General features: G+C 37.2%; 1 protein-coding gene across 1 annotated transcript; it reads left to right on the top strand.

Moving 5' to 3' along the window:
* The first annotated feature begins 15,352 nt into the window (after positions 1-15,352).
* Positions 15,353-18,202, top strand: LOC129574043 (multiple inositol polyphosphate phosphatase 1-like). The gene is made up of 7 exons (XM_055455356.1): positions 15,353-15,431; positions 15,644-15,780; positions 15,861-15,955; positions 16,333-16,467; positions 16,645-16,860; positions 17,312-17,539; positions 17,635-18,202. Exons 1-7 carry the CDS (start codon positions 15,373-15,375, stop codon positions 18,154-18,156), a joined length of 1,392 nt encoding a protein of 463 aa, XP_055311331.1. The 5' UTR covers positions 15,353-15,372; the 3' UTR covers positions 18,157-18,202.
* The last annotated feature ends 6,982 nt before the right edge of the window (positions 18,203-25,184 follow it).

Consider the following 25,184-nt stretch of genomic DNA (forward strand, 5'->3'; position numbering starts at 1 on the left):
AGTTACCGTGTGTTGAGCACGTGTATGAGTCGTGTGCAGGGGAAATGCCATAAAATCATCGCCACCGCCACCTCTGCGATACGCGCGATCGCTTGGCATGGGGAAATGTTTACATATTATTATCAATGTGCCATAAACTATTCGCCATGTGGGGAATGCTCGTGACTGTGCTCACTAACACAATGCGATGCACCGAAGACGATATAGTGGGACTTCGTAACTAACCCGAAAGCCCGATACTAACCGCCAGGAGAGCGAGTGAGTGAGAGAGGGAGAGAGTGAGAGAAAGGCATCCAACTAAGTTGATGTTGTGTTTGCGTGTGGTGGTGATGTGGAAGTAGCAAATGAAAACGAACGAACGAACGAACGAATGCGCGCCAGTGAGTGAGTGAGAGAGGAAGAGAGAGAGAATAAAATAAAAATTGAAGAATGTGGAAAAAAAACACAACAAAGATACAAAATATAGGGACAATTTGTAGGTTGAGCATGTGAATATTAACGCCTTTTTGTTATGCATACACGTGATTTATTTATGTTAAAATGTGCATGGTAAATTGTTATAACAATATATGTATTCATCACATGCGAATTACTGTGGTTACTTTCAATCGCATCTGAGCCGAATGAATGTGGCATTTCAAGCTAAAACAATTGTTTATTTTTGCTTTGAGACAAGATTAAAAATTTTACTTTCGTTCCAAATCTTTCTCAAGTATTTTGAATTTTTAAATAAATTTTATTTTGGTCGTTGTGTTCAAAAGCATTTATCGATATTATTTATACATGGTCATAAACTGAAATAATATCAAACACAACTCATGACATGAAAATAAAGTTAGGAAAAAGAAACAAATCCATTCGTATCCACTGGAATCAATCAAACAATATAAATACGGATGTGCGAATGCATTCATACTGTAAAGAAGCCATTGTTTCCAATTGAATTCTCTTAAGTGAGCAGTAGGCGTTATCGTGTTAGAGAGAGCATTTTCATCGTGAATATAACATGCATTTATTTGCAATTCCATTTTTTTCTAATAATTTCTCACTAAAAATGAAAATAATTGGATTTGCAATGAAAAATGTTGTTCAGCCAATGTTGCCATATCTACACTATTCATCATCATCATATAAACATGACATTCATATCTATTTGTATGACCGTGTAACTCTCAATCCTTGAACATTTATCGGGCCGGTGTTGATGATGCTGACGGTTTCTCCATTTCATATGATATACAAAATTAAAAGGTTATTTTGCAATTGCATCATGGGCAATATCTTATTTTCAAAATGGAGAAGCATTTCATGTATAATTTAGACCGAACGGAATGCTTTCGCTAAAGGTTTAGTAAGGCGATGCCGAGATATGTACACAATTCGATTGAGCGTTGGTCACTTCAAGCGAGAGAGGGAGAGAGGGAGAGAGAGAGAGAGAGAGAGAGTATGAGAATGAGAACAAGAATGACCACGACCAATCGATATAAATATAACAATGTTCTACCCAAAGTGAAACAATTAATGTGAAATGTAATCTATGTGCAAGTGCATAAAAGATAACAGCTAATCAGAAATCGAACCACACATACATTCATGGACATACAAACGCACACACACATGACCGTATCAGCATCAGCAGCTAGTTTCGTTGCCATTGTACAAACTTGTATGGTCATTTATAGATGAAGATGAACATAAAATGCATTGTAACATTTCGGTCAATTTAAATGAAATCTATCTGCCAATTTCTTGGGATGCCACGTCTTTTAGCCATTTGTGGCAGTGTGTATTAAAACCGGTGAGACAAGAAAACAACACGTCTGTTCAAAACTCTTTGCCATTCAACATTTCGGAATAAATGTGTCATTTTGACAACAAACCTAATGCTCATCCGCTCTCACTCGTTCTTTCTCTTGCCTGCTCACTCATTCATCGCTTCACTCCGGTCGTCGAAATGTACGTTCTAGCTTGGCGCTTTTGTTGAATTTGCCTTTATCTGCGATACTCTATTCAATTCTTGCTTTTGTTAATTGTTCTTTGCGATATAGTTGCATTAAGAATTGCCCAAAACCTTAGGTCGGCATTGGATGCAGGCAAAAATGATGGCACTGTGATATGAGCAATCCACAATTCAAAATTTAAAGCTTAATCCAAAGTCAAAATCATCTTGGAAGTTCTGTCTGTGTAATCGATGCTCAGACATGATTATTCATATGCTGATTTCGATGCATGCATGTGTGTGTGTGTGTGTGTGTATGTATGCTAAGCATCACTTTCACATTTGCCCATGTACCGAACACCAGAGAGCCCAATATTCAGAATCTTTGATTAAAGCATTCACTTCCATCAAACAGAATCGTGTTGAATATTTTCTCAGAATTCAACGACATCATCAAATACTCATAATCATCTCTCTATTTACTGTAGAGACCTTGGGACTGAATGCTATTGAATAGTTTAAGATCACTTTACGGTGTAAATAAAATGTTTTGCCGTTTCTTTTTCACCGCAAAGACTTCTTCACATCATACACACACATAAGAAAATCATATCTATATTCATGAAAGTGAGATTTCGGGCCCAAATCGAGAATATACAAAAACAAAGCCAAATATGTTCTTCCGTAGAAATAAAAATATGAAATAGACGAATGATGTACGCCCGAATGCCAAGCATCATATATTTTCGATGCAAATGATGCAAGCGGCAACATTATCAAGAATTTGTGGCGCGTGTCCCCGTAGCGAATTGGACAGTTTTCACCTAACATAACCATAATTGGATGAATTGGTGTATGCTTGATGCGAGTGAATTTGACAATGAGGCTGGTAAAAATTATCGTGCACATGTCCGTCATGTGAATCAAGCGATTTGATTCCACGACGAAGGAACAGTTGCTGTTTATTTATTGACGCATCGTTCGTGTTCATTGTTTGTGCTGCATGCACTTTGCCAAGCATTCGGTCCCATTGAAAATACTTATTCCACTCTAAATTTGATAATTGCATCATCAGTTGAATTTCGTTTGCATCAAATTTTGCGTGTATGATTCCGACATTTCCATCGAATGGAATTGGCCCTAGACAGTCGATATAGAATGGAATACGTTGAGTAAAATAGTGATTGCCACGTAAAAAGCTTGCAATTAGCGACTGAAATGGAAGGTTTGTTTTACCGCATCTTTGTTGCCAAGATTCATGAGGCTAATGTATGGACTCTCTCTGACCATACACCGCTCTCTCTCTCTCTCTCTCTCTCTCTCTCTCTCTCTCTCTCTCTCTCTCACACACAAACCCATGCCACAGCGAATCGATTTAAAGCGAACACAAATAGTCGTCGTGTTTTGTGACGACCAAAACGACAAAGTCTACTTAACTCGGAAGCTGTATAATCTATCATTCATTATCTCCCTATATCTCGGCATGTAAGCTCAATTGTGTCGTATCGCGCTCATAATTATTATTGTTAGACGGACGAACAGCGAATGCAATCTAATTCATGACCATATTTGAAAAGCGTCCAACAGTCAGGTGTTGGACTTTCGTACTTTTCTTCATTCTACCTCTGGTACATTTCGTTTGCTGCACTCCTTTACACATCCAATATCGGTCGCCATCCATTGACGCCGCCGCCGCCGCCGCCGCCGCCGCCGACGACGACGACGACATCGACAATGATAATGATGATGATATTAACGTTTCAAAAACCCTTCAAACTTCATCTTTTGAAATGCGTTTGCCGTCGGAATATGGCTTTTATTGCTTTTTCTCTTGACCACATTATTTCGATTCGATTTCCGAATCCTTTTGTACACCATTCATCTCGGCAAGGATACAACGACCACTGCATTCAAATTTCATGAGCAAATCGAGTAAGATGCCTAATATTGGTCGTAATGGTCGCCATTCGTATGTTTCGCATATGATGCGATGATCATTGTTGGTTGGACTCTCGAAATGCTCGACATTGATAGAATATTTTGCAATCTGTTTCAGCAGTAGATGCGCAGCGGAGCGACAATGAGACAGTACCAGGGAAAAAAAAGAGAAGCCAATTACGAATGCAGTGAACATTGTACGGAATTGGACAATGAACAATTTGGGAGCAATTTCGAAAGCCAAAACGAGAAATGCGTGTTAAAAATTAAAAATCTTCAAAGCAACGTCGCAAACGAAACGTAAGTTCATATCATCTGAATGGCTCTTCACATCGGACTTCATCAACAATGATCGTTGCATTGAAACTATATCCAAAGAGAATTTTCGGAGCTGAACACACTAGATTCTTTCATGTGCGCCGTGCTTTTTTCCTGCCCCCCCTCTCTCTCTCTCTCTCTCTTTCTTGGACAAATAACGGCATGCTATCCTATTTCTGTTTATTGCCTCAACACGAGCGCTCAGTGCCCAGCAAGTGAGTAATGTGTTTTGAATAAGTAAAGTCGCAATTTCATTTGAAAAAAATAAACGTCATATGCACACAGTGGTCCAAAGCAAGTGGTCAGAAGCAAGGAAAAAGAAGCAGTGCCTTCAAACGTACATCGTAATAATTGCATTTTATTGAAGAGACACATGAACGCAGTCCAAACGACTCAATCGTATAAATAATTGGCCGAATCGGTACTGCGTACTGCTTGTAAGACAAAGCGACAAAAATGAGCATTTATGCAGATGAATCATAATGATCGGCGGCACACCGCACAGGAAATGCAACACAGCAAATGTCAATCTTTTTTTTCTCTGGCCAAAGCTATTCCTCCTCCCTTTCGCAAACAATTCGGAAGAAAGAATTGATTTACCCGAAAATTTGTATATCGTATTGATTTTCGTTTTTGTTGGTTTGCCATTTGCATGTGGATGACAGTGTATCACTAGTCGAAATCAAATGGAAAAGAGCCAATACACAGCAAAAACTGCTTTAATTTGGCACAAAAGACTTCGATTCACTTCGTCCAGAAAATATGTGTGATCTCAATGAAGTAAATTCAATTATCCGCATGTGTACAAAATTTTTCGACCGCTCATTGGACAATACTCTTTGCTGGTAAGTTTCGGTAAGTGCAAAACATTGTGTTGCAAATGTGATTCTCCTTTCTGTGAATGTGCCCTCGCCGGACACCAGCTTGTGTTACATGTATTTACGAAACGCAAATTGGGAATTGGTTTATCAAACAGGAAGAGGTTTTAATTTTGGTTTTGCGTATCATTACCATCTGCGAATGGGAAATGTGTGCATGTGTGTGTGGGGAAAAAGAGCGAATTTGATCGGGTGAAAATCATTTGCAGTAAGCTCATATGTCAATCCCCATTTCAACTAATGCTTAATGTGTGCAGCCAAATTTCTGGCCGAATGTTTCTTATTGGATTTGGATGATAATTAATCGAGTAAAAAGATTGAAATGCAAAAGCTCTCGGTCGATGTATGAAAAATAGGCAACAGTGTAGTTCAAAAGCTTCAACTTAATCGACGAGATTGGATGCCAAACGCTTGTTATTTTATGAAATTCTTTGAACATAATCGTATTGTGTGCTGTGCTCGTTTGTTGTTTCTTTTACATTTCATTCGTCTGTTTCTCCCGTTTTTATTCATCCCATCGATGATTCCACGCCCACCTTTTCACTTTGAAATCATACTTATTCGTATGAAAGGAACGATTGTGCACAATAAAATCGCTAAATTGGTTCACAGACGAATTAATTGCATACTATACGAATATGTGTGATGCCGGCAAATACTTATTCCATCTTTGCTCTTTTGCTCTTCTCTCCCTTTCTACGTCTCTCTCTCGCTCTCTCTTCGGCTCTCAGCTCAATGGCCAGCACTCAACGCTTCCACCGTGCAGTGCTTTCGATCTCTTAACCATAGTTTTGTTGCGCTCATTTCGAATTCAATGTTTGACTCTAATATAATTTGTTCATTTTCCTTTTGTTCAATTCGCGTGCACTTTCGAGTTTGGCATTTGGTTTCTCTGTGTGGTGTGTTCTGGAAGCAGCGGAATGAGTAATCATTGTTTGTTGCTGATTGCAAATCTTTCGCATTGATCATTAGTGTTATTGCGTGTCGATGTTTTATGTGAGAGAGGGAGAAAGAGAGAGCAAGAGAGCGTACACGAATTACACTGTTACACTGATACGAGGATACTGCTACTGTGCACGGGATAACATATCGATGCAAATATGTGTTTATGGAACGCAACAACAACAATCGATCACTATACACAAAGCATTCAATTATCATTAGTATTTTTGCACTAAAGTCAATTGTTTCATTTTAAAAGGAACTTTTAATGCTTTTGTATCGATAACAGAACAAAAAAGTTGTGGCATTAAACGTTTTTCCATTAAAAAATAACAGCGTACAGTAGCCGAGGATCATTTTGATTAACAATCATTTATAGTCGCTACTCCTCTTTCGCCGTACACAAGAGATGTTACATTGAAATTTGCATAAAACCAGTTTTTAGTCCTTCGATTTGTCGTCGCTAGCCACCACTACTGCAGCAGCAGCGATTCTTCCAAACTTACCTACAGCTCTTTTTTTCTGCCCGCACGGCTACTATTCACGTTCAGATGTCTTTTGTATGTTCTGTTTTTTTCCATCTAGTATAAATTGTGAACTTTTTTTTCGATGTATTCGCCAATTTCGGCTATTTATATGCTTTCATTCAATCCAGATATCTAGAAAATTACCAGTCCAGCCATCAAGAGTGTGTTCAATTAAAAGTTTGCATTTTAATTAGTAGTCAATTTACAGGTCGAACAGAAAATTATTGCACAACAGAAAGAGAGAGAGAGAGAGAGAGAGAGAGAGAGAGAGAGAGAGAGAGAGAGAGAGTGTGTGAGAGAGAGAGAGAGAGAGAGAGAGAGAGAGAGGGAGCAAAAAAGACGATTATTTATTGATGAGATTCGAAATTTCATGAAAAGCAAAAATGGCCAATTGCAGATGAAAGGTAAAAAAAATTACAACTATGTGCATTTAAAAGGAAAAGTTCTTCTCTACACTTGAAAGCATTTTGACGCTGCAATTTTCTTCGCTATTGTTCGACCTAAGAGATGGTTTTCAGTTACAAAAGTTTCTTCGTAGATAAATAAAACGATAAATTATGGCAGATTTTGTATAAAATGTGTTGTTTTGTTTCACATTTTATTTACCTACCTTTTTTCCAATACGAAAAAGATTGAAACTAAATGTTTAATTGCTCCTTGAATGAATTGGCCCTTTTTATTATTTCAGAATTTCCATTGATTGCAATGCGTAACAAATCAAACGAAAAAAATAGTTTTTCAACCAAATAAATGAGATTACGGATTGCAAATCAAAACTGAAGAAAGAAAAACCATTAATTTTCTTTTTGATTCAACCAACAGTGCAAGCGAGAAAGAGAAGAAAAAGACGAATTGAACAAAGAAAAAGACGCAGTGATTGGTCGACTAAATACAAGTATTAGTCAACGCTACCAATATATGAAATTAAATTTTGCCACAAGCGATCCGTTTCCACTCTTTTTTTTCGGTTCAAACGAAAATGGAATGAATAAATAATCTCTATACGTATGGCAATCGATGAAATCTTCTTCGTCGTCGTCGTCGTCTGTTTTTTTTTCTCTTTGCTCTGCGGTCATTTTTTGTGAGAAATATAAAGACGATGAAATAATAACAACGAATTGATTAACGCATATCGACCAGAAAATCGGCACATTACTGCAGCTTGATGCATCGACCATAATTATTATTTTAATCAAAATAATCACATAACTCCTAACAATCATTCAAATGTATTTCGATTTCTTAGCATCGCATTTCGTATTTTTTGGCGTTCGCCCGAAACAAATTCGGGTTCAAACTAACGAATCACACACACACACACACACACACAGTCATACTTTTAATTATATAAAACAATTTTTTGTTCCTGCATTTGATATGCAGTACAAGAAAAGTAGCCGAGAACCACATGATGTTGTTATTTGAACCAATTATCATTTAGCCCGATATCTGCCCTCACAACTTTTTGCTAATAAATGAAATACTCCTTTGATTATAATGTACGTTAAACCGCAACGATCAATGCAACAAAGTGAGAGAAGAGTAGAAACAAATTCAAATACATTTTCAAGCTAATTTAAATTTAGTTTTCGGGCACTAATTGATTGAAACATTCTAAAGTTCGAAAATAGTTCGGAATCGTCAGAGCGTTAAATGGCGAAGATGAGGATGAAAAAGAGATAGAGTGACCCAAACAAAACTTCAGAACGAAAACAAGTGATGCAAACTTATGTAAATTAATACCATCGATTATAAGGGGATTAGATGCATCGAAATTACTCGACAAAGCACAGTTAAATCAGTTGTTAATTGAATAAACAGTAGATGTTTTTGAAACTTTAATATATATATATATATATTAAACTAGTGGTAATCGAATTTCCATTTTTTTTTTCGTGCAACCCATTACATTTTGCTTGCGGTTATAGTATGTGTGTGTGTGTGGATATCTCGATACAACATTTTAGCCCAGCGCATGAACATGTGTATATGTTTTTTTCCCTATATATCGATATCAATCAGCGTGGCAGTCGTACCGTATGCGCGCACTCTATCTACAAATGCTTCGATGAAATGCATGCCAACGTTATTAAATATTAAAATTGATAATTGTATCAAATAGTGAGGCGAGAAATTTATCAATTAAACTATCAGAAAATTATAGAAAATCATTTATACATACGCCATCAAGCATATATCAATCAGCTGACACTCAAATTGTGAGTTATTTATGTGTGGTCGAGACAAAACCATTCCACATTTACATGCCATGCCATTACATTGCAATGCATTGGAAATGTTGCATGTCTATCTTTACTTAAGAGCGAATTTTCTCTTCACTTCCACGTGGAAATACTGAAAATATACAAACGTGTTTTATGATCAATTGAACGTTTGTTTATTTCGTCTTTCAAACTTATGCCAACTATAATTTCTTGTTCACGTATTTCGCTTCATTCGTGAAATCACGAGGCATATTACATTAGTACTGTTTGAACGGAAAATACAAGTGATATGCTTAAAGGACAACTGTTTATCAGATCAGTTTAGCACATGAGCTGAAGCTCGTCATCGACAATTGGTGATAATGAATCTTATGCTATCGGTTTTTCAGACTCAACAAGCACCCGATTACCTCATGAATATGGTGCAGTGCTCACACAATCCTCATCAAGTTGCACGGTCAACCGGAAAAAACTATTCCAAAGACATATCAATAGTTGGATTGATTCAAATGTTTTTTTTCTTTCAAGAACGTAATCCTGAAAATATACAAAGAGAGAGGGGGAGAGAGTAAGAAAGCGAAGTAATCTCGCCTCTCATGTGCGGGAAATGAAAAATAAATTTTGAATGTATGGAAAGTTATTGTAATTGCAACAAATATAAATTCGAAGCGATGATGAATAATTAAGTTATATCTGGACTGAAGCAATAAATATCATTTACCTGGGATCATTTATATTTCTGTCATGGATAAACAAAACATGCTTCACTTCGTGTGTATTATTTCTCTCTCTCTCTCTCCCCCTCTCTCTCTCTCTCCCCCTCTCTCTCTCTCTCTTTCTCTCTCTCTCTCTCTCTCTCTCTCTCTCGGTGCTATGGTTTTTCCGCGGTTCATTCAATTCGATGCAGAATGAATGGCAACAGAAATTGGACAAAAATTACTATCTAAAATAGATGCAATATATTCAACGGCCGGGGGACGAAAAAAATATCTAGCACATGAATAGAAAAACCAGCGACTTTCGACAATTTAAAGCGATCTCCTGTATATAAAAATTACATATGAACCAAATTTCCAACACAGCACAGCAGTAACAGCGAACAGAAAAAAAATGTTGGAAGTCACAGGAAAAAAAAACTGCCAGCAAAATATCGGGGAAAAAAAGAGAGCACAACGAACGGAAAACAAGAAACTAACTCACGGCAAGAAAACTAACAAATCATTTTTATTTAGCGACAGGAAAGTAACAAATTTATTATTTTTGATACTGAGGCTACGTAACGAGCAGTCGACTTTGGTGCAATCTTTCTCTCTTCTTTTTTGCTGGTTTCATTTATCGTGGCAGGCGGCATGCTCATGTCCTTTTTGTTCAGTCATGGCTTCAGTATTTTTGGTACACACGACCTTTTTACGCTGTCTGTTATTTTTTCCTCGTTTTTTTCTTTCTTCTTCACCTACTCTCTGCTCTCGTATGTCGTCGTCGTGTGTGTTGCAGGCCCGTAGCAACTAAGGGGCAAGGGAAGGCCCCACGTATTTTCACTGCCCCACTCGTTTTTCTTAGGAAAAAAAAAATTAAAAAAGGAAAAAAAATTGAAGACAATGGAAAACAAAAGTATATAGTTTTGACTGCATTCACAGTTTATTTATTTTGTTTTTCAATCACTCAAAACTGCTCGCGATTTGACAAAAAACTTCGAATAACATTTAATCATTTAAAAAAAATAATAATTGTACTTTACGATTTTCCAAAGCATTGAATCTTAAAAGAATTGTGTCCTTGTCCAAATAATCAGGCAGTACGTTTGTAATAATATCAGGTAGTACGTCTGATTGGTTTGAAATGTCGAAAAATGGTCTTGCTCCGGGTGATGTTTTCAACTCGCAATAGTGAATTTTGATTGATTCCGTATGGAATGGTCGATATGTGGGGTTTAGAGCGAAAATTTAATACAGAAAAGTTGAGAAGAAAAATGTCAAATGAAAAGAGATAGCTATATAGTTCACTATAGTTTACTATACAGTTTACTATATAGCTATCCCTTTTCCGCTCATTCATCATCGACATTTTTTTCGCTCAACATTTCTGTATTACATTTCGGTCTAAACCCCCTCATATGAAACAATTATAATTATTGGATAAGTGTAAAAAATTAAATTATATTTAGAAAAAAAAAATTGCCACCCCACGCAAAACAGTGTTGCTACGGCTCTGGTGTGTTGTAGCTCTGTCGTATATTTTTCGTTCAATTTTATAACTGGCGTGCACAGCGACCGGTAGCCAAACGCAACTATAACACGAGCAAAAAGCAAAATACACACACACACTCACCGTTTCAAATAGAAATAGGAATAATAACATTTGAACAAAAAAGTGAAAATAAATGCTTGCAAATGATTTAAGCTCGCGGAAATATCCGTTGTTATTTTCTTCAGCACTAATGCATTGTATCCTTCGTTTGTCCCATTTATATATAAATGCAATGCGATTTGTTCGTACATTTTTTTTGGGTGTGTTGTATGTCGTGCTCCTGTTTTCGTACAGCTCGAGTTGGCTTGTTGATGTCCTTCCTTCTCCGATTTGTTTTTCTCACTCTCTTCCTCTTCCAGCCTTTGTATCTCTCTCTCTCTGTCTCTCGCTCGCTCCGCATATCAACACTCTTTCGTTTTCATCTGCACACATAAGACACAATAATATATACCTATATATATTTATTTCTTTTTTGGTTGTTGATTTAGAAAAAAAAACAAATTTTATTTTAAACAACGGAAAATTGAAATATTTTTCTTTCGTTTGGCTGCACACTTTTGCAATTGCTGGCTTGACCGAGCGTTGTGCTGTTTTTCTCCCTAAGTTTGCCTTTCACGCGCTTGTATGTTCACTTAATTATACTTGGTTATTGTGCTTCAGTAGCTAGTTCTTCGTTCTTCTTTCACTCCTGACTCGCACTCTTACTCATTCATTTTTAAAAAAAATTCCCTTCTGTTGTGCTCGTTTCCCTTTTTTTTATTCTTCATTTTAAAGTTTTGATTCTCCTTTTTCGCCACTGAAAAGAAACGAAGAAAAAAAAACGTCCGAAGGACGACAACAAAAATTACGAAAATTATAAATGGCAGGCGCACATAATTTTCGATACTCATGCCACTGCGCTCTCTTTCTGTGTGTATGAGAGTTCAGTTTTTTCTTCGGTACCACTGTCAACGACACAGCCAACCTGGCCACTTATACCTGTGTGTCACGGTGGATACCAATTTTTTTTGGTTTTTTTTTTGAATAATAAAATGTTAAATGTACAATGACGTAAAAATATTAAATGAATTCGCAAATAAATGGGCGCGGTGGCTTTTCAGTTTGCAATACATTCAAGCGCCGATGTTCTCAACCTTCTCGAACTAGCATCGCAATCTTATGGTTTTTTTTTCTCGCCAGCTCGCAATTTCTGTCATTTCCTTTTCATTTCATTCAATAATATTTATTTTTATTCGCTATCTCGGATCGCCCCATCAGATGAATGGGATGGGATGGGATGGGATGGTATGAGGTCAATCGAAGTCAAACATTACAAATTTCCATTTTTAATTTATTTCAATATTCTCAGCGCCGATATGTGGCTGAAGGTGCGGGCGCGCAATTGCATGACCGACGACAATATAAATATATTTATAGATATTCGTTTTCTTTTTATTCAAATTGCATTTATACTTGAGTTTTGTTATTGTTATACTTTGCTACTTGTAAAAAATTCGCTGGATTATTGGATGGTGTGTTCGGTTCGCGGAAAATGGTTTCGTTCATGTTCATTTCTACCGCTTCAATTAATCTGCTACAAAGACGGCAAAGAGCGAACAATAGAGAGCGAGAGAGCGAGTAAGAGAAATTTGCCCGAACACGAAGTGGAAATATTGTAAATTGGGAAAATTTACTAAATTCGATATAATCCCGTGTGCAAATAAAATGACTAACAGTCACTCAGTTGTATGTAACTGTGTGTAGTGATACATAACTAAAACTGGCTAAGTTGATTGAAATCATGCGTTTTGTATGGAGACAATCACGTTTAGTTATTCTTTCAGTCAGTCGACTAATTTGGGACATTTTGACTAAGAGTGATTTGTGATTAAAGTTAACTGCAGTTGCTTATTTTGTTCGAGAAAACTCACTTTTAGTCAGTCAAATAAAAATTTTCCACACGGGATGTTTTTCTCCCGTAGATCGCAGCATTTCAACAGCAACTCAAACATTTCGACGCAAAATGGTGTAAAGTATTCGTATGCTGCGTTTGATGATCGTAAAAAATTTGTTTAATAATAATAAATTCCATTTTATTATTTATTTATGTGTACAGAACGTTTCTGGCTGGAGCGAAGCAAATACGAAGCAAAAAAGTGTGTGAGCCGAGGAAATGGTCGCAGCAAGAAAGAGAGAGAGGCGCCTGCATCAACCGATGAGACGAACAGAAAGAACGAAGTCGATGCACCAAAAATACCCAATTCAATGGTGTTCAACACTTTGGTGTTTGCCTTCGACTAGTTGCCATTCTCGAGAGTCGAGTTGTGTTGCTGTTTCTCGGTGCTGGTCTTTCCGTCTTTTCCAGATTCTTCATGTGTAATATTTAACTTTTCCATTTCTTCCATTAACGAAGCCGAAAGCGAAAGAAAATGCTCCCAAAACAAACCGATCCAGTTCAGACTAGTATTATCAAAGTGTGCGCACATTTTCCTTCCAACGAATCTATATTTTACTGTGCATATAGAAATTTATAAGTCGACATTGTGTGTGTGCGTCTCTCTTTTTTTTTCTTTCCAAACATATTTTATTTCTTTGCCAATGCTTTACGTTTTTCTTTCTCTCATTCGCCCGACGCTCCATGTCAGTCGTTAGTCGCTTTTTTGTTTCGATATTTTTGGCTTTCGTTTGTTGTTTGAACTCAATGAAGCTCCGTTATTCTCATCTACAGATAAAACCGGAGAATTAAACAACTGTTGTTCACTGTTCAAATATTCCCACTGAATTTTCTGCGAGCATTTCGATAACTACATAGTGTATATGTATATTTTATAGATCTGCAGACGAATATTTTTAACATTCATCCATAATTCGGATGTTCTAAATGAACTTGGATAATATCTCAACACATCCGAATGCGAAGTGAAAGAAAGAAAGAAAGAAAGACATAGAGAGAGAGAGTGACACGATAAGAATTTGTATTTGAATTGATATTCGTTGCCAATGGATTTAATACCATTTGAATATCGATTTTCTTCGATTTCGGTTTTTTGGCCCGGGATACAATTTTTTATGGACCGAAGAAGGTCTAATCGAGTTAAAACTCTGAAAAAAAGAGGACAAATGAATATGCGTTACAAAAATTATGACAAAAAGGTTTCTGGCCGTCGCAATCACGAAAATTAATTGATTATTGGAAAAAGTTCGGCGCTATTTTTAGTATTTTTTTTTTATTTCTAAAAAAACACAATTGAAATTTATCGCTCGTTACAATCGTAAATTGTGCTCCCATTTTAGCGACGAACCTTCAACACTGTTCAATAGCGAATATCAACGGTGTGATCAATGAGGTGCAGCAGGTGAAGGTTTTTCCAATATTATTTTATAATCCATTTCACTTGAGATTCAAAACAATATGCACAAACAATTCATTTTATAAATGTGACAACAAATAACAAATAATAAAACACAAACGACACAAAACGTTTTCTCTGTTTATTCATTTATTGATTTGCTTCCTCTTGCCATTAATTTATTCTTCTAAAGTTAAAAAAACTTCTTCGAAAATTTACGCTCATTTAAATACACATTCACATTTGAATTTAAACTAACATTAAACTGGAGCTCGTTTCTCATTTGACACCTTTTTTTTCTTCACCTCTGCGATGTTTGTTGACTCAAGAAATTGTTATTTAACTAATTCTCACGGTGAAAGCGCGCGCGCCTGCCCGTCGTCTGCTGAGAGAGAGATTCGCAATGTAAACCAGCCAGTTGAATTTGCCCAATAAAAACAAGATAATCTCGAATGATTGTTATTTAGTCAGTGACTAAAGTAGGTCGTTAGTGACGTATCTGGAAATTCAATCTTAAGCGACGATACTCGATTGAATAACAAACGATTTATGTTTATTCTCGATGGGAAAGTAACTTGCATCATAATTTTACCATGAATTTTTGCATATTTCAAGCATCTCAATCAAATGTTTTTCCATTGAATTTGTGTGAATCACCGTCAAAACTGTTTTGTCTGTATCAAATTCGGTCGCGCTGAGTGTGCTAAGTTTGTTTGGAACAGATTCTCATTTTAAAAAAATAGGGTGTCCAAACAGAGAGAAGGTTTGATCAATTTCAAATATATCGCCAAAATATTTCATTTCATTCAAATGCTAGATGGAATTTTTCAGCTTCATCTAAATCCGAAAACTTTGTTTTGGGTCTTTTTAAATTAAACATCGATTTTAATAACTTGGCTGTCATTAAATTTGTGATTCGTATGAGCTGGAGCAAATAACTGAATGTGTGAAATTCTGCTGAACTTTTGGGTATATAAACAGTCTGTTCGAAAGCGCAGACAGAGAAAGATCATTCAGTATCGGTCGACAATGGTCGCGTTCGTAAGCAGTATTTTGGTTTCGCTGTTGCTCATCAGCACCGTTGATTTGTAAGTAAATATGGATTATAGTTATTAGTGATTTGTAATCGAGTTAAATAAAGACTTTGTCACTCTCGTGTGCCAAATGTTCATATTTTTAGTGGAGTCTTTGATCTTGCCCTGAACTTTTATCGACAATATGTTCTTTTGAATTGGAAGTGATTTGATTTTTTTTTCTTGGAATTTTAAGCTGTAATTCTTTTTTTATTATTCTCAATTAGCGCTCAATGCAAATCGCGACAGTATGCTATGCAATGTGCGATAGATATATATGGAGCTTTACCTTCATCGGCTTCGACGGTCCAATCATATAAAGCAATCCTACGCAATAGTTCAGCTACAACATTTTCCCTTTCGAGTAAATAAATTCAATTGAATCATCACTATTTATTTTGAAGTGAAGTGGTGTTTAGTTATAACGGTATCTTTTTTCGTTAGATGATGCCGAAGCTGACCATATCTGGATGTTTGTCAGGCATGGAACTCGTAGACCAAAAGCAGAAAAGATCGCCGAATTGAAGGAATTAGAAGAAGTAATGTGATTATGAAACAGAGCGTGGCTGATGTCAGCAGCACTAACAGTTATATATACATAGCTGATATCAGCTGCTGACGAGTATGCATTTCGTTGTTTTAACGCATTCGCAGTGCAAAATTCATATTCCTTTAGTGAAAGGGAAACGATCAATTCAAAAATAGAATATTTATCGATAATTGAACGTTTCCCTTTCACTAAAAGAATATGAATTTAGCACTGCAAATGCGTTAAAACAACGAAATGCATACTCGTCAGCAGCTGATATCAGCAACTGACGTTAGTTAGTGCTGTTAACATCAGCTCATAGCACGCTCTGCTATGAAATCAATATTTGTGTTTAAAATTTTGATAATTTGTGACATTCAATTGCAGTTGCGTGATGAAATCGTCCAAAACTTTGCGAATAAAAGGCATATACCCTTCTGCGAACGTGATTGGGAGCGGCTAAAGCAGTGGAAATGGGACCATGGCATCACTGATGATCAAGCGCAAATGCTGACTACACAAGTAATTATCGACACATTCCTAGTTTGATTTGGCGAATTTTACTTCAATTTGATTTGATGTGAAGAATTTGTTCTGAGCACAATTTATAGAATAGGCGAGCCAAGAAGATAGATTATGAGGAAACATCCAATTTATAAGTACAAACATATGGGTTCTTATTCCAAAAATTATTTCTAGGGCCAGGATGAGATTCGATCCATTGCGCAAAGCTATAAGCGAAAGTTTCCTCAACTTTTCGATGGTCCTTATGATCGGTCCAAGTTCAACTTCCAACATACTGAAGCGGAACGCACTCGGGACAGCTTTCATGCATTTGTTGACGAGATATTTGGTGAAAATGCACACACACAAATCAATGCCGAACCCACGGAGGCAACACAAGCATTACTCAAGGTACGTTCTAAATTGGTTGAAATTGAAAAGGGATTGTCATCATAATATAATTTATTATAACTGTGCGATCAATCTTAATTTTAATATGATGAATATTGCCTAAAGCAAATGTGACACCAGTTTCAATTTTTTCAATACGAAATTTCTCTCTCTCTCTCTTTCTCTCTCCCCGGGTGAACGCGATACGCTTTGATGAAAGCCTAGTTGTTTCACATACAACTGAACGCCTAGGCTTTCAATGCTACGAAAGAACGAAAGAAGTGAGAATAGCAATGAAAGCCTAGGCGTTCAGTATTTTAAATGTATATAAAAATTATGAAAGCCTCATCGAACGACTGTAGGCTTTCATCTAAGCGTATCGCGTTCACCCGGGTCTCTTTCTCTCTCTCTCTCTCTCTCTCTCTCTCTCTCTCTCTTTTTCTTTCTCTCAAAACCAATTTTCATTTGATAGCCATACAAAACATGCGCTGCATTCATATCGCAACAAGAAAATTTGAAGGAGCCAGACTCGGAGCTGAAAAAATTCCAAGACTCAAAAGTATTTAAAAAAGCAATAAAAGATATAAGCAAACGCTTAGGTTTTGATGAAAAATTAAAAAAGAAGGGAATAATGAACATATTTGACATGTGCCGCTATGAACAAGCTTGGAATACGACTACGCAGAGTATCTGGTGTGCGGTGAGTGCGAATAAATTGATTTTCAATATTGAATTCGTCTTCAATAGACGTGTGTACTGACGTAAAAACTAATTGAACTGATGTTTATCTATTAGATGCTGACACCTGATGAGGTAAAAGTCCTTGAATATGCAAAAGATTTAAGCGGTTATTACGAATTTGGCTATGGTTCGGAAATGAATCGAGGCATTCAATGTTCGACGGTTCGGGATATGGTTTCACATTTGGAATCGAATGCTGATCCACGTGTCACCGTCTACTTTGGTCACTCGTCGGCTTTGTTATTGCATCTCACAGCGATGGGAGCGTTCGAGGATGGGCAGAAACTTACAGCCAAAAACTTCCAAAAATTACCTGAACGCAAATGGAGTACAAGCAAAATGAGCCCGTTCGCTGGGAATCTCGCTGCCGTTCGCTACACCAATAATAAAGTTAAATTTTTCTTGAACGAAGAGTTGATCGAATTCAAGTGGTGCGAAAATGGAGTCTGTGACTTGGAGCAAGTCAAAAACCAATACAAACATTTCAATAATTGTGAGAAGACTTCTTGTCCGAAAGAAGATGCTGATCCAATCGAATCATTCTTTGGTTCAATTATTAGGCCATTGTTTGAATAACATATTTTTCATCTTAAATCAATAAATAAACTTATTTCTATCTGCATTGCGAATGTTTTTCCATTCCACTCAAATGGCAGCTTGGAGAATTGTTGGTAAATGATAATTCTCTAATCAATATATATCTCAAGGCTCTCAGTTTCATATTGCCTTGCATTGTTGTTGGAATTTTCGGAACGGAAATCGAGAGTTTCTTAATTAAAATTCTCTGGCGAACATTTTGAATGTGAGCACTGGTTTTCCATGAAGTGTTTGTTGTTTGGCATTCGTCATTTCAGAAAAAGAAAACACATTCCTAATACATAAACATGCATAAAAATAATTTTATAATCGTCATAAAATGATTGTAAACAATCGGTTGAAAAGCAAAATGAAATAAAATTTCCACGCACTCGCGCACAAGGTGAATTAGAGCGTATTTAAAGGTTCACCGGAAAAGCCGGAAAAAAACACACGCACACAAATAACCAATAACCAGGAATTTATGTTTGCATTTGGTAAAAAGGGAGTTTCAACGAACAAAACCATGAACATTTCATATTCGAATATAAATAGATATTATTCGACATGCCAATACTATATATGTATATAAAATGGTACTCGACGATTCCAAACACACAGCATCAAATGCGATAAAATTTTAAATAAACTCACTCCCTCTCTCTCTCTCTCAATATTAATATTTTCACGCTTCTAAGCTTATGCACGCATCACCATTGCTCAACGTACAACGGCGGCAGTTTTGGTGAATGTGCGGAGTGTAGAGCGCCCGCGCCCGCGCTAGCAAACCTCGAGCGAGTTATGAACAAAGCAACGGCATCGGCGAGACAAACCATAACAATATCATTGGAAAATCGTTGTGAATTGCTTGGATTTTGGCAGACCAACCCGTTTGCCATTTCTCATTCCATTTTCATACGCAAGTGGAACACGAAACCAACTAATTCGAAATCCGCTGCGTATGATAGAATTGGCTAGGAAAAAAGAGTTTATGCTCGTTAACGGGAATCAGTGACGGTGTGCGAGATGGTGAGTGCGTATTGCGTCGAATTAGCATGGATCGGTTGTGTGTGTATGTGTATACGGTACACAATACCAAATAAATAATAATATTAAATATATTTAATATTGCATATCTGCACGGAACGCATAAATATACATATGTATGGATGTACCATACTCGACTCTACTATGTTCGTAACGCAAACTCTTACATTTTTGATGAAGATGCTTTTGCATGTAGAAAAATACGAAATTGTTCGGTGTAGCAGCAGCAGCAGTAGCAGCAGTCAATGGTGGTGGATTTTAAGTCAAGCACATACAAAATGTTTTCTATGGAATAGATAGCGGTAGCGAGATCAACTCCGAGTCTCAGAGTTCCATTCGAGAATATACACACACACACACACTCACACACTCACACACATTGTGTGCAACGAATGAAAAGGGTGAGCGAAAGAGTCATGCATTGCGTAGTTCAGCAAGGAACGCGAATTGAATGATTCAGTTGGATCGACCACACGCACACATTTCCATCGAGTCATCCTAACTTTTTGGCGCATAGGTACACACATATTCGACAATACCTTGGATATTGGAAGGTGGTTTGCCTTGCTTTGGAGACCGTGGAGTGAGCCACAGATGGATCAAACGAACGAACGAGCGAGTGAGAGAACAAAAATGCGGGCAGCCTTTTTTCTGCAAAAACAAAATCGAACGCAACGTCATAAAGGCACATGCACACACGAGAACGAAACATTGAACGAATACCAGCAAAAATATTGAATTAATAATATGCATTAGAATTTTAGATAACTTGTAGTTTTGTAGCCGATTTTCCGTATGATACAACATTACCGAAAATCATTGGGGCCAAAAACTCGTAGCAAACGAACGAACGACAAGAGATGTATTGAATAACGGTTTCTCGTTCTCATTCCATGTTCCCGTTGTTTTCGTTGCCAGTCGCACCTCGGCCTCTGAATGCGAGCATCTCATCGCTTGCGCTCAATGCATGCAACACCGAATGCTGAAATGCTTAAACACAATGGTAATAAAAACTGAAACCATTGATGAACGATAACGAAAACTGTCTAGCGTATTTTCGCGTTCACGTTTACGAAATTCACCATTCTCTATACGAGCGCGAACAGCATCTATTGCATTAGGTTCGAAATCCCATCGGTTAGGCATTTCCATATATTTTGAATGGAAACGTTTGTGTGTTTAGTATGTGTCCTCTTCGTTGAGGTGTGCAGTGCACATTTCCGTTTTTGTGAGTGCCGAACGAACGGTGAAAATTAGCTCATTCCACAAATATTGGTCTGATTCGGAGTGCGCGAATTATCAAAACTAGAGCCTCAGTCTTTTCGCCTTTCAAATACGTGCCATGCACAAGCATAAATGCTCATACCAGTCTCTGTCGTGTGTTATAGACACGCACAAAGATTCAAAAACCATGCACCACATCTTCGCTCCGCTCGCACTTGTATCACGTTCGCAATGACAATGTTGTAACATGCAACGGAGAGCGGCAGCAACGGGAGCCGATCGATGGCTCGAATTTTGGCAAATGAGGAAAAGAGATGGGCACGGCAACTTTTACTAAACAATACCATCGATGGCATCGATATTTTATTTCGACGAAGAGCGTATTCGCATGTAATGCAAATAGGATAAAATACACCAGACTATTTACATTCGGCTTCCTCTGTAAGACTTGATCTATGTGCTGCGGTCGAAATGCGAGTGTTAAATGTCATTTGTGAATGATAAAGTCCATCGCTGAAAATTTTCAACCCAAAACGGCAGTTTTTAACTACAGATTGAATGTGGTGTGTGCTAATGAAAGAAGAAATGATTTTCATAGTCGGAACTTTTGGTGGCACGGAAAATGAGGAACATTCGTTTTCTTGCATTTGTCTTTTCAAACGCAAGTTGATGGTCAATGCTCAAAATTCGATGAAATCATTTACAATTCAACGTCGCATACAAAGATACGAAGCATCTTCGATTCTTTTGATGTATTTGAAAGTAATTTTTATATTAGATTTTCGAAAACATCTTCGTTGGTTAGGTCTACCATGTTTGAATGGTTGCTTTGTAAAAAGAATGCAGTGAGCTGATCACCCAATGGAAATAGATAAGATTCTCTCGAAAATCAAATGAATTATTTCAAATAAAAACAAGGCTTCGTTTTCTTATCAAAACGTTCGCTTACCTTTTGTGCATGCACACATTCAAATTTCACGATCATTAGAGATTTATCGGGTGAAATGAGACCATTTTAGAACAAATCCTTCTCTACCATTTTGCAGTTTTTCCTATGACATGTCGTGGTGGACTTTGTTGCTGTTTAGTCGTAGTTGTGGTCGCCTAATATCGCTTGGATTGTGTTTATCGTGTGTGTAACCGTGCGCCATTGTTTCACAAAAATCTATTTTTGACTAATAAAAGACAATGGAAAATCGCGCAGTTGCGGAAAATTCGGTGGGAAATAATGCGTGTGCGGGACTTGCTATATGGATTTTATGTGTTCGCTGTATAATGTGGGCATATTGGCTTTGAATTTATTCCAATTTATTGATTGAAATGCATAGAAACGGCGAAACGTGTTGTATCTCCTATCGTCTCTCTGTCTCTCTTGGTGAGGCAAAAACACAATTCCTTGTTTTCCATTCTTTGAATAGTAAAGCTGGTGCTGCCGTTGCTTTTTTCGGTCCTCTTGCTATATGGCATGCATCACTATGTTCGAGCATGGAACATTTATTTATGATTGCTCTTCGAATATTGAACTCATCTGACGACTATATTGGAATGCATTTTGCAAGCGGGTCTCTCTCCCTCTTTCACCCACACCCATATCCACACTCAATGCTATCAATATACATCCCGATGTATATATGTGACGCGAAATTAACGAGCGATGTGCATCGATTGGTTCGAGATATTAAAAAGGAAACCATAACATAAATATCACCGTTCTCACATATTAAACAGAACATTACAAATATGCACGCAGCAAAATGAAACGATGGTACTTCATATCAGATTGTCAATGGTCGTTTTCTCTCTCTCTCTCTCTCTCTCTCTCTCTCTCTCTCTCTCTCTCTCTGCGTCTCCCTACCTCATTTGTGCAACGTTTTTAAACGTATTTACTATCTTCCGAATATTGCAATATCGAATTCAATGAAAATACCCTCAGCACATCATGAAAAACATTTCAATTCGATCGTTAGCGATGAATTGCAACCGCTACAAACTCATTGAAATAATATTTTGGTAGAATTCAGAGGGCGGATTTTGTTTAGGTACAATGTACAAGAATGTTATTATTTTGTCATTGATTATATTGATATATCACATCGACAGTCGACAAAACATTTTCGGCATATCAAAAAGTATGTGAGAGCGAGAGAGAGAGAGAGACGGGGCTTCACTGAATGCCTGCCGTATATAATGAGTGTATAGAGACATTGGATCTCATTGAGTCGAATTAAGCTGAAAACAAGCTATCAAATTCGCCATGTACACGTACAGCAGTCATTTCGAAAAGTTCGCACATGATTATTATTTTTGCGGGTATATCCGTTGAATCGAGCGATTAGAGATCATGTTATTCAAGTCTGATTAAGTAGTGCCAATGCTTTTTGATCAACTAAGAATGTCAACTTATTTGGTATAGCCCATTTTGCACACATCACTAAGTCATTATGCGTTGAAATTTGGCGAATGTAATATGAGAGTAATGGTAAAAAATGGCTGTTTCATTGAGAACTCCTTGCAAAAAGACGATTCGTTACGAGTAGAAAATGCGAATCGACGCATGTCGACATAGTTCGATTGGTCATATCAAAGAGACCGTAAAAATAGTGCGTAAAATGGGTGAATTTGGCTCTTTCATTCAGCCTATTTAGGTCGAACGATAGTCAAAGAGTGTGAGTATTCATTGAATGGAGTCAAATGGGTCATTCAATTCATTAGCTCACTCAGCGATGCTCTCAACACAGACACACACATGCAGCACGTATACCAGTGAACTGTTTGATGCATTGAATGGGGACGCAACAGAAAAAAAAGGTGTCACAAAATCGTGGCAACAACAATGAAACAAAAAGTCAATATCATTGAAAAATGCATATTGGAGAAATGCATCGCATAGTCGCGCATTTCAAGAGTAGGCTGATGACACAGATACAATGCATCACACAGGCAAACTGCACATGCATCCAATTCAAGTGCACGTACCGAAAAAAAGTATACGTGTGTGCACAATGCACTCTTGCCACCATTAACAGTTCGCAGTGAGAATACCGTACCAAAAAAAAGCGGCAACGAGAAACAACACTGCAAATCAAGTGTGAAAAAAGGGAAACGCCAAAATGTAAGTGTAGCAGTCCTATTAGTCCTATTCTGTTCGGAATTCATTTGATATGGGACACATCTTTGGAGGTAAATTGGCAATTACACATCAAATGATCATATACCCAAGTCGAATGTTATGGAACTGCTGCCATATTTATAAAGAATTTTTCAACTAAACACAAATTTGCGGGAAAATAGTCGGTTTCCATGGGTCTCGTCACGGTTGTGCCACAACAATTCGCATTAAAATAGAAGATGAAAGACCGCCACGTTGATAGACACAACACATCGAATAACAACTAGTTAACAATGCCACAGAATTGTGGCCACAATTCGAATGTGTGATTTCGGTTGTACTATTTTGATGTATGCCTTTTTTTTCCTCATTCCAGCGGTTTTACTATTGCTGCCGCTGTTGCTCTCTTTTTTTTGCCCGCCATTTGGATTGTTGTTTTTGGCGTAAACGGCATATTTCTTCTGAATTTTCACTTGTATGCACTCTACTGCACCAATTTTATATTCATAGCACTCAGCACACGCAACCGATACACGCTCGTAATGCACACACCATCACTACCATATCAGTAGCAGTAGCAGCAGGAGCAAAAAAAGCCACTCGCCACCAATTCAATGTCAATGAATATATTGGAATTCTATACAATAATAATTGAACCAAATTACAAATTGGTGCACTCGGATATGAAAAAAAAAACACACAGACACACACAACAATGCGAGCGTGATCGCGGAAAACCAGTTTGGTAATATTGTGTGCTCGCGACAACAGCTCCGTGTCAGCCAAACAATTGCAAACAATTTATAGTGTAAAAAGTACCTCTTTTTTTAGTAGAAATGCGATTTTGTATTGAATTTCAATTTCATCTTTCCACACCTTATTTAGTGGTTGATTTGAAAGATTAAATTGTCAAAATATTTCCTATTTCATTCGTTTCGACATTCAATCTATTTCGAATTTGGGTGGAAAGGGTTTAATGATGACGTTCCCAATGAAATGGTGATATTAGATACTTGTTTTATTATCATTTCGTCATAAACTCCAGTACCGTAGGTTTCTAAGAGCTATTGCTTTTGCCTCGAAATACTGCGACATTCGATAATAGCTTTTGTACATATACCGTGAAATCCCTCAATCAAGATACGTTCAAATAAAAAGTTCTATCAAATGTATCATTTAAAATATTTGCTTCATTTTGAATTGAAATGAAAGTTATAAGATTTTATGATATCCAGTTTTTGACACAGGAAACTTTCATACAAAGAACAAATTGCGCTCAACTGGACTGCATTTATTTAATATGCGAAACCGCTTTTGCTAAATTGATTCAAGGCGTAATTAATCGGCAAATAGCTGATTTTGAATGGTAGAAATCATGAAAGTCGTCGCGATGTTGTTGTACAACATCATTTGCATTAAATGGCAAGGGTCTGCTCATATCATCGTCATCATCACCATCCCCATCCCCATCATCAAAATATCTACCATCATCAGTGGAATAGATGATTCGTAGCATGCTATGATGGAGTCAGGCAGGGGAGCAGAGTAAATGCACACACCACCATCAAACCATCACCATTCGTAATCAATGGATAAAAAACCCGAAAAACGTGGCATTGCATAAACCAGAGCCACCGGGAGTAGAACT

This window comes from Sitodiplosis mosellana, unplaced genomic scaffold (assembly GCF_009176505.1).
Source record: "Sitodiplosis mosellana isolate CC-2019 unplaced genomic scaffold, AAFC_SMos_1.0 Smas_scaffold_6150, whole genome shotgun sequence".
NCBI lineage: Eukaryota > Metazoa > Arthropoda > Insecta > Diptera > Cecidomyiidae > Sitodiplosis > Sitodiplosis mosellana.

Bases quoted from the DNA above. Each gene is read 5' to 3' on its own strand.
- LOC129574043 (XM_055455356.1), top strand. From the start codon at position 15,373: ATGGTCGCGTTCGTAAGCAGTATTTTGGTTTCGCTGTTGCTCATCAGC. The intron at 15,781-15,860 runs GTAAATAAATTC...TTTTTTCGTTAG, and splicing joins TACAACATTTTCCCTTTCGA to ATGATGCCGAAGCTGACCAT. The intron at 17,540-17,634 runs GTGAGTGCGAAT...TTTATCTATTAG, and splicing joins CGCAGAGTATCTGGTGTGCG to ATGCTGACACCTGATGAGGT.